Consider the following 13,884-nt stretch of genomic DNA (forward strand, 5'->3'; position numbering starts at 1 on the left):
GAAAATGGCTCCAGGGCTGACAGGCTGCCCCCCCCCCAGTTGAAGAGGACCTCCTGCAATCAGAGGTGGGTAAGTAACAATCAGGTTAACCTCCATTCACCCCCGCCCCCGAGGGTCGCATAGTGTGATTCCTTTCATGGAATTACTAATCTGTCGGCTTTCACATCCCAACTCTTGAGCCAAGTAGCTTTGCGCCAGGGGTATCCCTTCCAACGTACTAAGTATTGCAAGAGTTTGCAATGCAACTGAGAGTCCAGTATTTTTTTTTTAATCTCATAAGAGGTTTCTCTCTACAATAGGCTTGGGAGCGGGGTGGTCTAGCTGTCTAAGATGGAAGCCAACAACTGGCTTAAATAAGCTGCTGTGAAAAACCGGATGCGCTTTCCCTAGCACGCATGGAATGGCTCTATGAGCTTGGGACCCAGCTTTTTACATGGTAGCTTCAGTTTTAGATGCTTTGTTGACAAGTGTACTTTGTCTCCAATTCGGAACAGAGGCTGGGGGGAAGCGGTGTTTGTCAGCTTGCGTTTTCTTTGCCGCTTTCACTAAGGCTCACTTCGTATTTTCCCCAATGGTGCTTCAGTGATTCCATCCAATCGTTCAGGGAAATGGAGGATGGCGGCTCCCGAGGTAATTCAGGCATGGGGATGAACCCCACGCCACTGGTGATTTGGAGAGGGATCAGGCCAGTGTTACGGTGCATTACATTATTGTAGGCTACTTTTGTGAAAGGCAGCAAGTCTTCCCAGTTAGATTGCTGGTAGTCCATGAAACACAGGGATCCTAAAACCTTTTAAACAGGGCAATTCATGGTCCCTCAGACTGTTGAGGGGGCTGGCCCAACTGGGTGCGTGTGGCTAGGAAGTCACGTGACTGGACAAGGGGAGGGGGGTCATGTGACAAGGTGGATGTGTCCATTAATGCACACAAATTAAACAAGGTTCCCTCTAAGGCAGTGTTTCTCAACCTTGTCCGTTTGAAGATGTGCGGACTTCAACTCCCAGAATTCCCCAGGCTGGGGAATTCTGGGAGTTGAAGTCCGCACATCTTCAAACGGACAAGGTTGAGAAACACTGCTCTAAGGAGAAAATATTATTGTTTTGCTCCTGGGGGTGTTTTATTTGCTTTTGTTTGCATGTTGCTCTTTTGATTGACTTTTATTTTTACTACATTGTTTTTTCAGTTATTTAGGACTCTACTTCCACTTCAGGAAACCCAGTTTTGAAGCAATTCTTATCAGCCCCAAGGAGCTTACAACTGTTACGACCTACGCTTCCTGATAAATAATAAAGCATAAAGAGTCCCCCAAAACCTCTTTTTATTTTAATGGCTGTGAATTAAGTTCATTCCCAGCCCTAATGAGTCGCAAACAATGCTAATTAGTCCTCCAGAAGTGTTTGGACAGAAGGCAGAGGAGCACCTACGTTTATCTCTTTTGACATGCTGCCAAAGACCTAATTGGCAAGAAGCTTTGAAAGGTCAAACAGAACAGAGTCAGAACGGAGCTGCTGATCAGAACTGAACCAAGTTGCTTTCTGCAAGGAGCACATCTGTTTGCTCCACTTTTATAGCTTATGGGAGGGGCTAATCCTCTCCAAGCCTTACTCTTGAGTAGTCCTTTTCCTTTGTAACTGTTCTTGCCTTCTGGCAGCTATGTGCATGCTTGCATTGGGAACAGGCTCTCCCTGCACTACTGCCTCGCTCATGTCAGCTCTAAAGTCAGCACAGAACTCACAGATGGCTCAGGCCCCATTTCTGGCTCCAGCACAGAACCTTCTCCAGACTTCAGGCCTGGACTATGTTCCTCCCCAGCTTCCTCGCTGTTTTACGCTGCTGCCAGCTCCACAAGCCACTGGCGGACCACAACAATCAACAAGTCTCTCTCTCTCTCTCTACGGCCTCCATGCGGCCTATTTTTAGCCTTCCGGGGGAGATCCATGCACCCTATTTTTTACCACCCTACCTCCAGTAACACTCTAATGGCCAAACACGAGCCCATTTTTTGCCCTCTCCTGCCTCCAGAAGCACTCTGCATATCCTGCGCAGGATAAATTAATGGCTTCGCAGGTTGTAGTTTAAGGACCCTTGATGTAACACCTCAAGTACTGCTCTACCATGGTATTTGTATGTTCAGATGCCCCATTCATCCTCAGATGGAAAGCTGAACTAAGCCCTTTTGTGGACTCTATGGCCCTCCAGAATTTTGCAGTGAATTGGAACTCCTGATGGAAATAATCCAGCAGGGCACTTCACGCAGCCTGTATATTTGCTTTATGAACATCCTAGCTAGTTTTCTGGCTGAGGGTAACCCAAAATAGGCTGCGTGAAGTGGGCTTGTTTTGAGAATAGGTCAATCATAGTCCAAATGACCATGTTCCTATTACTCTCTGGGAACGTGACTAAAATCCATGGCAGTTTCCTCCCAGGTTTGGGTCAGCTACGTGCTGGAGGAATCTGAGGAGTTTCCTGGGTCTTCATGGCTGCACACATGGCGCAACTCTTTACGTAATCCTCATATAGTTGACTTCCAGGCTAATCCATTCCTCATGGTTAAGGCATCTCGGCTGTCATTGAACTGTGGGTCTGCCAGAAGCGCTGCCTTCAGGGCCTTTGTCATTTGGTTCCCCTCCCACCACCCCCAGAGTTGCCCTGGTGTCCGGATTGGCCTCTGGTGAGGGCTTGAGCCACCAGTTGCGAGGAGGAGATGGCATGAGTTACTTCTTCATGAAAGCTGTTGAATTGCTGTTACCTGGACAAGGCATCAGCCAGCAGGTTCCCCCCTCCCTATCCCCGGGGTGTACTTTAATTCAGAGTTGGACCATTTGAAGTACTGCTCCCTGTGGACTTGTTTGGGAGAGAGCTTCTGGGCAGTTTTTAGGGCTTCTATGTTTTTGTGATCAGTCCAAACTTTGAACGGTACCCAACTCCCCTCCAGGAAATTGTGTTAATAGGGGACATAATACAAAACAGCCTTGATTGTGCCATGTACACAGCTTAGGATTTTAAGTTTTTGCTTAAGACTATGGGATTTTGTAAAATATTTGAAACATCTTGCAGGATTTATATTACTGTTTCCACTGAATTTCCACTTTGGAATAGTAGGAAACTGCTATTGATTTTTTGGCAGGTAAATTAGCTTCAATTGCCACAAAAAGAAAATTCAGAAGCTACAGGTTGAAAATTTAAGAATCAAAGTTTGCACATTTCACTAATTCAAGGGCATTCCATTCAGTACCCATGATCTCCATATAGAAACCTCTCAAAATTGCTTCCACAGATGTTCTATATCAGTGATGGCGAACCTTTTTTTCCCTCAGGTGCCAAAAGCGCATGTGCGCGTGCTATCATCCATGGGCGAGTGCCCACACCCATAATTCAATGTCTGGGGATGGCAAAAATGGCCACCCCTGTCCCTGGAGATCCTATGGAGGCCTAAACTAGCCCATTTCCCAACCTCTGGTGGGCCCGGTAGGTCTGTTTTTTGCTCTCCCCAGGCTCCAGAGGCGAAAATGCCCTCCCCATCTCCCTGGAGACACTCCAGAAGCTGAACATGCCCTCCCAGAGCCTCCGGGCAAGCCGAAAATCAGCTGGCCAAGACGCACATGCAGATTGGAGCTGAGCTAGGGTATAACGGTTCGTGTACCAGCAGATATGGCTCCGCCCATGCCATAGGTTCGCCATCAATGTTCTATATTATAAAGGTTTGTGCACCTATCCCCAAATAATGGAATGACTTCTGAGAGTAATTTGCTGCTAGGGCTAGTTCTGATGTGAACAGATTTGGGTATTTCATATGCATACATGAAAGTGTTGTATAAATTATACAGGCTGTTATAAACATCAAATTCAAAATGCTGGGTTTTTTATGTTTTATCTATATACTTTAAGATTAAAAGCTAGACAAAGTTCATACCTTTGTCTAATAATTTAAAGAATGTTACATTAGCAGTGTACTTTTACCATATTTAACAAAGAATGTAGTATTTGGAGTTTTTTTCTTAGAGGAGAAAGCTGTACATAAATATAGTGTCTTAATATACTTTGATGATATACTTTTATTAACTTTTGAAAAGGTAACATACTAGGATACAATATATATATATACTACACACTTAAACACATACACACAAACAAAATATGGCATAAATTTCATGAATTAACTTGAAGTAAATGATATGAACACTCACTAGACCCTCTTGCATTGGTACATGTTTTTTTAAAATTATGTAAGGAGGTACATGAATAACTGAATGAATCTGAGGTAACAAATGAGGAAGGCTTAAAGCTAAGTCACAAAGCAAAATACCAAAATATTTTTAATATACTGAATTACCATAGATAAAGAATTAGAATAGACCAGTTTGGATAGACTGCCTTGCATTGGAACCTATTTTTTATTATGGAAAGAGGCACTTGAATCCAAGATAACAAATATAAAAATATTTTTAATATACTGAATCATACATTATCCATAGGATCACACTGCAAGTCTTACAATATATAACAATATATTTGACAGGTAATGCTTCATAACACCATGCTTCACTATGATCAGGGCCGCCGATAGGCCGGTACTACTGGGAGTGGCATCAGGGGCCCGGCCAAATTGAAAAATGGGGGGGGCGGCGCCCGCCAAAAACTCTCCAACCCCGATTGCAATGGGGAAAAGCGCGCCAAGGAAAGCAAAAGGACCAGAGACACCTCGCCAAACTTCGCCTCTGCGGAGCTTCTCTGACCGTGGCCCGCACCTTCTTCCCACCCCCGCGAGGAAAGAAGGCAGGGAGGCCGGCAGGGAGCCCCGATGGCAGCCGCGGAAGAAAGTGCGGGGGTGACTTGGCCCTCCGGAAGCCAAGCCACACTGCTGGGGAAGCCAGGAGAGGGCTGAGCCCCAAGGATTGCGAGGGCAAGAGAGCAGCGCCTTTCGGCCTCCGGAGGAGGGCCGCCATCAGCGGCAAGAGAAAGAGCCTCCTGGCATCGGTCAGGTGGAGCATGGCTTATTTACAGCTCCTTGGCACTTCTCCCTTCTTGGAAGAGGCCTTGTTGACAAAACCATGTGCTTTCTAGCGAGGGGAGAGGGGAGGGAAATCCCACACCCAGCAGCCACCAGCGAGGAGCTGGAAAGGACAAGGGGAGAGAAAAAACAGGGCACCAGCAGTCGGGCAGGTGTCTTGAGGGGGCACTCCCACCTGGAAGGAAGGGAAGAAAGGCGAGGGCAAGCTAGGAAGGAAGGAAGGAAGGAAGGAAGGAAGGAAGGAAGGAAGGGTAAAAGGGGCGAGCAAGAGAGGAATGGGTGAATGAATGGACGGAGGGTGGGAAGGAAGGAAGGAAAGAGGGAAGGGACAGGAACAGAGGAAGGGTGCAAAGGAAGCAAGGAAAGGTGAAAGGGGATTGTAAGAGAGGAAGAAGTGAAAGAAGGGAGTGAGGGAGGAAAGAAGGGAGGAAGAAGGAAAGCAAGAAATGGAGGGAGGGAAGGAAGGAAGGAAAGAAAGAAAGGGGGAAGGGACAGGAACAGAGGAAGGAAGCAAGGAAACTTATGAAAGGGGAGAGTAAGAGAGGAAGGACTGAAGGAAGGGAGTGAGGGAAGAAGGAAGGAAGGAGAAAGAAAAGAAGAAATAAAGGAAGGGAAGGTAAAGGAGAGAAAGAAAAAGAGCAAGAAAGAAAGCAAGAAAGAGAAAGAAAGAGAATGAAAGAGAAATAAAAAGAGAGAGGGGGAATGAAAGAAATGGAAGGAGGGAAGGAAGGAGAGAAAGAAAGAGAAAGAAAGAAAGAAAGAAAGAGAAAGAAAAAAAGAATGAAAGAGCAAGAGAGAAAGAGAGAAAGAAAAAGAAACTTCCTTCCTTCCTTCCTAGCTTGCCCTCACCTTTCTTCCCTTCCTTCCAGGTGGGAGTGCCCCCTCAAGACACCTGCCCGACTGCTGGTGCCCTGCTTTTTCTCTCCCCTCGTCCTTTCCAGCTCCTCGCTGGTGGCTGCCGGGTGTGGGATTCCCCTCCCCTCTCCCCTCGCTAGAAAGCACATGGTTTTGTCAACAAGGCCTCTTCCAAGAAGGGAGAAGTGCCAAGGAGCTGTAAATAAGCCATGCTCCACCTGACCGATGCCAGGAGGCTCTTTCTTTCCCTCGACGCTCCCGCTTCTTTCTTTCTCCTGGATGAGTCCACACAATCGGCTTAACCCAGTTCCTGAAATAGCCTATGGCAGTGCTTCCCAACCTTGACAACTTGAAGATATCTGGACTTCAACTCCCAGAATTCTGGCTGGGGAATGCTGGCTGGGGAATTCTGGGAGTTGAAGTCCAGATATCTTCAGGTTGTCAAGGTTGGGAAACACTGGCCTATGGGACCGCCTCGCTTGGCGTAAAGCGGGAAATGATCCACGGGGGATGGAGTGGCTTGGCGACTTAAAGTAGTTTTACAATGGCGGGGGCCCCAGACACTTAGGCTGTATGGGGCCCTAAAATTCCTGATGGCGGCCCTGACTATGATAAGCTGGTCTTAACCCTTCTGACTGAGCCTTTAATATGGTTGGTTTGATTCTGGTTTAATATGCTATAAGAATGAGGCCAGCCCTAGATTGAGGGCATGAACTCAATATATATATTATATATAATATATATGTTTTGTCAAGTATGTATTGGTGGTATACAAAGATATAACAATGTTTATATACATGATGCTAATAAGAGAGAAACATTAGAACAGGGCATGGAAGGCACTCTGGTGCACTTATGCACGCCCCTTACTGACCTCTTAGGAATAGGGAGAGTTCAGCAATGGATAGCCTAAGGGTAAAGTTTTTGGGGTTAAGTGAAGATACTACAATCAGGTAGTGCGTTTCATGCATCAACTGCTAAGTTACTAAAGTCGTATTTCCTGCAGTCGAGTTTAGAGCGGTTTACTTTAAGTTGCGTGCTCGTGTGTTGCTGTGGTTGAAGCTGAAGTAGTCTTTGACAGGAAGGACGTTGTAGCAGATGATTTTACGGGGCTATGCTTAGGTCCTATTAGCCATGAACTTCAAATGAGTGTCGAGTCTCCTCCTACTTGCCAAAGGGCAAACGAATGAGCTCTAATTTACACCGATGTGGGTGTCTGTCTTATCTGGTTAGGTCAGCCACTATGATTTTCTGAGTGCAACACCCAATCTAATTTCAGTAAAATCTTACCAAGTTGCGGCTATATAATTTCCCTACATCGGCGCCGATATCCGGGGAAGAGACCACAGACGCGAGTGATGAGCGTCTCTAGTTCTGGGCAGGCGTGTGGGTTTTAATAATAACTCTGGGTAGCCGCCGCCGCTGGGATCCAAATTGTGACGCCGCCTGAGGGGAAAGGGGAGGGCAAGAAAGCGGGGAGGGGAGGGGCCGGCGGCTCTCCAGGAATTCTCCGCCTGGCGGTGAAGCGGGAGATGTGAAAACGCGGTCGGCCGCCTCCCGAACAGCCGACCTCTGAGCCTCGGAACGCCGCCGCAGCTCCAGCCGCCTTCGCCATGGCCCAGCCTGGGCGCCGCAAGAAAAGCACCGTAACGGAGCTGCCGCCACTGCGGCTCAACACCCAGTTGCCGCCGCTGCTGGACTCGACGGACGAGGGCGCCAACTCCACCACCTCCTCCCAATTCCGCAGCGTCAGCAGCCCCAGCACCGGCTCGATGGAAGGGGAGTCGCACTTCTCGGTGTCGACCCTCCTCGGCCTGCACGGCATCGGCTCCTCCCCCGCCGTCAACGCCCCGCCGGAGAGGCTCAAAGGGGAGAAGGCTCGCTCCCTTCTCAAGGTGCAGGGGCTTCCCGGGTCGGGGCTGACTGGCCAGGCCGGAGACTTGTCTCTTCGGGGCACCGTCACTCACCCTCTGAAGTCAAGAGCTCACCCTTTAAAAACAATGTTATTCAAAGTTTTTAAAAGGGATGTTAAAAACCAATAGAAGCTACTATAAAGCAAGAAACAGAACAACAAAAACAAAAAGCCAACCTGAAAGTGCAACCAAGGGGAGAAGGGCTCCAACTTCTTTAGAACAGTTATAATTACAATTTAAAATTCATCTATTTGTTTGTTTGTTTGTTGGATTTATAGGCTGCCCAACTCCTGTCCGACTCTGGGTGACCCTGCAGCAATGCAGACAATATAAAAACAATTTTAAGCCTCCGAAAATAAAACCATTCATTCATTCCTACTTGGCCGGAGATATTATTATTTCTCAACAGCCCCAGGCCACGTTTTTACAGCTCTCCAGAAGGCTAGGATGGGGGGGACGGTGCAGATCTCTGGGGGCAGCTGGTTCCAGAGAGCCGGAGCCACCACAGAGAAGTCCCTCCCACATGGCCTGACCAACCAACCAACACTAGTTGATGGCACCTGGGGAAGGCCAACTCTGAGGGGTCCTAATCGGTCGCTGGGAGGTATGCTGCAAAATATATTTTTCTCTAAAGTCCAACCTGGATGAATGAATGATTTTATTTTTGGAGGTTTAAATTTTTTTAAATATTTCCTGGATTGCTGTATGCCACCCAGAGTCCGACAGGAGTTGGGTGGCCTATAAATCCAACAAGCAAACAAACAATAAAGAATTTTATTCTATTCTATTCTAACTTCATTCTACATCTCATCCTCAACTTCCAACCACAACTGACCCCAAATTTTCAGTTGCTAAGTGAAACTTTTAAATAAATTTTGCTCCCTTTTAGAGCTATGCTTGCTACGGTTGTTAAGTGAATCATTGTAGCTTGAAGCAAAGTCAATGGGGAAACCAGATCCACTTAACAACCATGTTAAGTGGATCTGGTTTCCCCATTGACTTTGCTTGTAAGAAAGTTACAAAAAGTGATCACATGACCCAGGGACACTGCAACCGTCATACATATGAGTCAGTTGCCAAGCCTCCGAATTTTGACCATGTAGCCTTGGGGATGCTACAATGGTTGTAAGTGGTGAAAAATGGTCATAAGTCAATTTTTTAGTGCCTTTGTAACTTTGAATGGTCACTAAATGAACTGTTGTAACTGGAGGACTATCTGGATAGTCTACTCTGTCTAATTATCAAAACCATATATCATAAGTTCATTTTTTCTGTTTTCCCCAAAATGTCCATTAGGGATTTCCAGACAACAACAAATGTAGATATTTTCTTTTCTCTAATCAGAAAAATCAAATGTCCAATACTGTTTTTCAACTGTTGATCCATCAGTCCTAAAAGAAGATAGCCGATCCTAATTTTATATTACCGTAATCTTTAAAATCCTCTGGCATGGAGTGAGTTATCAGCAATATGCTGATGATACTCAACTTTACATCTCAGTTTACATGCCAGTTCAGTGAAGCGGTAGATGTGATGTGCCGGTGCCTGGAGGCTGTGAGGGTCTGGATGGGAGTTAACAGACTCACACTCAACCCCGACAAGACTGAGTGGCTGAGTGGCTCCAAAGGACTACACCAACTGTGTATGTTTGGTCTGGGGTGGGTGAACAATAGCCCCCTCTGATAGAGTGGGCAACCTGAGTGTCCTGCATCCGCAGCTGAGACTCGACCAACATCTCTTGGCTGTGGTTAGTGGGACCTTTGCACAGGTTTGCCTTGTGCACCACAAGTTGTGGCCCTATCTGGACCAGGAGGCCCTCCACACAGTCACTCATGCCTTTATCGCCTCTCGGCTCAACTACTGCAATGCGCTCTAGATGGGGCTACCCTTGAAAAGCATTCAGAGACTTCAGCTGGTTAAAAAAAATGCACAAATAATTATGGGAGTACCAAAGTACGCACATATAACACTGATGCTCTGTGAACTGCACTGGTTGCCGCTCAGTCTCCAAATGCAATTCAAGGTGTTGGTTATTACCTATAAAGCCCTACATGGCTTGGTGCCAGATTATCTTCGGGACCACCTTCTGCCGCATGCCTCCTAGCGACCAGTAAGAACCCACAGAGTTGGCCTTCCTTGGGTCCCGTCAGCCAAACAATGTTGACTGGCGGGTCCCCAGGGCCAGGGGAGAACCTTCTTTGTGGCGGCTCTGACCCTATGGAACCTAATGCCTCCAGAGATTTGTATTCTCCCCACCTTACCAGCCTTCTGGAAAGCTGTAAAGACCTGGCTATTCTGGCAGGCCTGGGACCGTTGATGCTAAGTCATCTGGACATGAATGAGAAACATTAGTTTGAGTATGGGTGTTTTAAATTGGGGTTTATTAATGAATGTTTTTATTGGTTTAGGAACTGCTTTGATCTGTTGGAAGCCGCTCAGAGTCCTTCGGGAGTTGGGTGGCATATAAATATGTTTAATAAATAAGCATGAAAAAATGCTCCTTCTTGTTCACATTTACAGCATGAATTGGAAGTGCATTTATACATTCTAGACAATTTCTCTAAAACAGGGCTCTTCAAACTTGGCAATTTTAAGACTTGTGGACTTCAACTCCCAGAATTGTGTGACTTCAACTGCCAGCCACCAAAGCTGGCTGAGGAATTCTGGGAGTTGAAGTCCAGACGTCTTAAGTTGCCAAGGTTGGAGAACCCTGCTCTAGGGCACATCCTGGGCTTCAATAGCCAGGTTTGCTTTGGGAACTGGGCACAGTGGAACAAATACAGTCAGATCATGGCACCTTACATGCCAACAAGCCTTAGGGCAGTGATGGCGAACCTTTTTTTTCCTCAGGTGCCAAAAGAGCATGCTCGTGCACTATCGCACATGCGTGAGTGGCCACACCCATAATTCAATGCCTGGGGAGGGCGAAAACAGATTTCCCTGCCCCCTCCCCCCCGGGGCCCTCTGGAGGTTGGAAATGGTCCGTTCCCCAACTTCTGGTGGGCCCAGTAGGCATCTGTTTTGCTCTCCCCAGGCTCCAAAGGCTTCCCTGGAGCCAGGGGAGGGTAAAAATGCCCTCCCCTATCCCTCTGGAGGCTCTCTGGAAGCCAAAAATGCCCTCCCAAAGCCTCTGTGTGAGCCAAAAATCAGCTGGTCAGCACACACATGCATGTTGGAGCTGAGCTAGGGCAACGGCTTGCATGCCAGCAGATATGGCTGCGTGCCACATGTGGCACCCATGCCATAGGTTCGCCATCACTGCCTTAGGGCATCACATACTTGCCAATTTTCTGAAACACACTGGATGGTTTAATTGCACACACATCAGTGAATATAGGTAGTCCTTGGCTTACGGTCACAATTGGGGGTAAAATTTCAATTGCTAAGCAAAACAGTTTTCAAGTGAGTTTTGCCTAATTTTAAGACCTTTCTTCTTAACAGCCATTAAGTTAGTAACATGGCTGTTAAATGAATCTGGCTTCCGCGTTGACTTTGCTTCTCAAAAAGTCACAAAAATTGATAATGGCCCTGGGATACTGCAAACATTATAAATGTATGCCAGTTGCCGAACATCCAAATTTTGATCACATGAATATGGGGATGCCCAAAAAGCTGTAAGTATGAAAAACAGCCATTATTTTTTTCCAATGCCATTGTAATTTTGAATGGTAACTAAATGAATGGTTGTAAGTCGAGGGCTACCTGTAATTACACCCTCCCCCACTGGAAGGCTGGTGAATGGGTAAGATTACAACTCCTAGAATTTCAGGCTGGGAGAACTGGGAGCTGTAGTCTTGTCTAACTGCAGGGCACCATAGTGGAGAAGCCTGGTTTAGTGGAAAGGACAATTCTATGTACTTTCTTGGTCAAAATAAAGTAAGCATTGTTTCATAGTTTTTGTGAGATGCTTGATTATGCGTTGTTGCCTCGTGCCTTTAAGTGCAGTCTATTGCCATTTCAATAAGTAGATTAAATGAATTTCTAAATATGATCTTCCCAAAATTTTGCATGCATCCAAAACCATCTCCAGTAATTCTGTTCTGGATTGATTTTGTTTTCTTAGCACCTGAAATGTAAACTCTACAAGCATAGATGTGTATTCTTGGATAGCAAAGAGAATAGGTTCATACCTGCTCAGTTTTTATTTATCTAGCCTTTTATTTATTTAACCTTGAGCCGGGGTGGCATAGTGGTTAGAGTGCAGCACTGCAGTCTACTTCAGCCAATTGCTAGCTGTAGTTCAGCAGTTCAAATCTCACCACCGGCTCAAGGTTGACTCAGCCTCCCATCCTTCCGAGGTGGGTCAAATGAGGACCCAGATTGTTGGGGAAAATATGCTGATCCTGTAAACCTCTGAAGTGATATATGTCTAAATTCTAAATGCTGTTATTTTATCTTATTTGTTTGTTTGTTTGTTTGTTTGTTTGTTTGTTTGTTTATTCATTCATTCATTCATTCAACTTCTATGCCGCTCAATCCCGAAGGACTCAGGGCGGCTTACAATAATAATATAAATAGAAAAAAAAAACCCATTAATATAAAGCAGTCATGATCCCATACATATATACCATTCATACACTGTGGCCCTGTCAGTTGTTAATTCATGGCCCACCAGGCCTGCCAGCAGAGCCAGGTCTTTGTGGCTTTATGGAAGGCCAGTAGGGTGGGAGCAGTACGGACATCGGGGGGTAGTTGGTTCCATAGAGCCGGGGCGGCCACAGAGAAGGCCCTCCCCTGTGGTCCCGCCAACCTGCATTGCTTTGTCGACGGGACCTGAAGGAGGCCAACTCTGTGTGTTCTTATTGGTCTCTGGGAGGTGTGTGGCAGGAGGTGGTCCCATAAATATAAAGGATATGTGAGCAGTATCCCAGAATTCACTGAACATATCTACTGAAGGCAAAAGCATGTTTGTGTACATTTAAATTATATTAGGATCTGAGAAAGGGGGTTCTAAATGCACCATCAAAATGTACATATCAAAAGAGAAACAGTCCTATTCAAGGGGAGGGAAGGACTGCCAGTATGTTGTTGCTGTTAGCTGCGAAGTCATGTCCAATCCATCACAACCCCAAGGACAATGTTCCTCCAGGCCTCCCTGTCCTATAACATCCTCCAAAGTCCATTTAAGCTCATGCCGACTGTTTCAGTGACTCCATCCAGCCATCTCATTCTCTGTCACCCCCTTCTTCTTTTGCCCCCAGTCTTTCCAGTGTAAACCATCCCCATTGTACAGTTGTTATTTCCCACACTCCAATTAAGGACTAACTGACGGCACAAACCTGCTTCCAGCCAACATGCTTGAGGTGATGAGAATAGAGCTGTATTGAATGGAAGCAGAATTTCCACAGTCCAACATTCCATCCTAGCTGAGATTTGGTTCTCCCTGAGCCAGAATGCTGGCTTCTATTATGAGGTAACCTTTCCTCTCCAGGATTTGACTGGTAGGCACGAAATATCTAATACCTGGCTTTTCCAATTATAACTGTACCTTGGATTACAAATGTGCCGAATTCCAAGTTAGGGGATGACCTAGACCTAATTTATTAATTCATCCATTCAATTAATATCCTTCCAGAAGCTCAATGCAACACATGTAGTGCCGATTACTACAGTTTTATTCAGGTAGATTAAATTAAGAGGTGGTTATCTACCCCAATTTCATCCTGTGAGTTTCCATGACTACAGGTAGAAATGAATCTGCACCATGATAACTACACTTCATCATGTCCCTATTTCTAGGAAGAGATTTATAAATCTAATTTCTTTGCATCTTTAATCCAGTTGAGCCCCAGTTTATGATATGGACTATTTTTAGCTGACTCTACATTCTTTGTGAGTACAGGACATTTGTTTTTTCTGAGGTTACATGTAACGTTCTGCTGTTCTTAGTATAAATGCCAAAATCGATTCTGTTCTACTAAATGAGCATTTTCTTATTCATGGTCAGATTATTTTCCGCTTTTTAAATTTGTGAGTGACTTTGTTGTGTGAATCTGTTGCCTTAGATCAGGGGTCTGCAACCTTAAAATACTCAAAGAGCCACTTGGCCCTATTTCCCAAAGAAAACAAAACAATGGGACCCACAAAACCTGGGTGGGTATGGAC

At 45.9% G+C, this 13,884-nt stretch overlaps 1 protein-coding gene across 1 annotated transcript in view; it reads left to right on the top strand.

Moving 5' to 3' along the window:
• Positions 1-7,199: 7,199 nt before the first annotated feature.
• Positions 7,200-13,884, top strand: part of C2CD6 (C2 calcium dependent domain containing 6) — a 54,498-nt gene continuing 47,813 nt past the window's right edge. The window contains exon 1 of the mRNA XM_070732017.1: positions 7,200-7,761. Coding sequence (XP_070588118.1) covers positions 7,480-7,761 — 282 coding nt within the window. The 5' untranslated portion in view covers positions 7,200-7,479. The remainder of the gene's footprint in view (positions 7,762-13,884) is intronic.

This window comes from Erythrolamprus reginae, chromosome 1 (genome assembly GCF_031021105.1).
Source record: "Erythrolamprus reginae isolate rEryReg1 chromosome 1, rEryReg1.hap1, whole genome shotgun sequence".
In the NCBI taxonomy this organism is placed as follows: domain Eukaryota; kingdom Metazoa; phylum Chordata; class Lepidosauria; order Squamata; family Dipsadidae; genus Erythrolamprus; species Erythrolamprus reginae.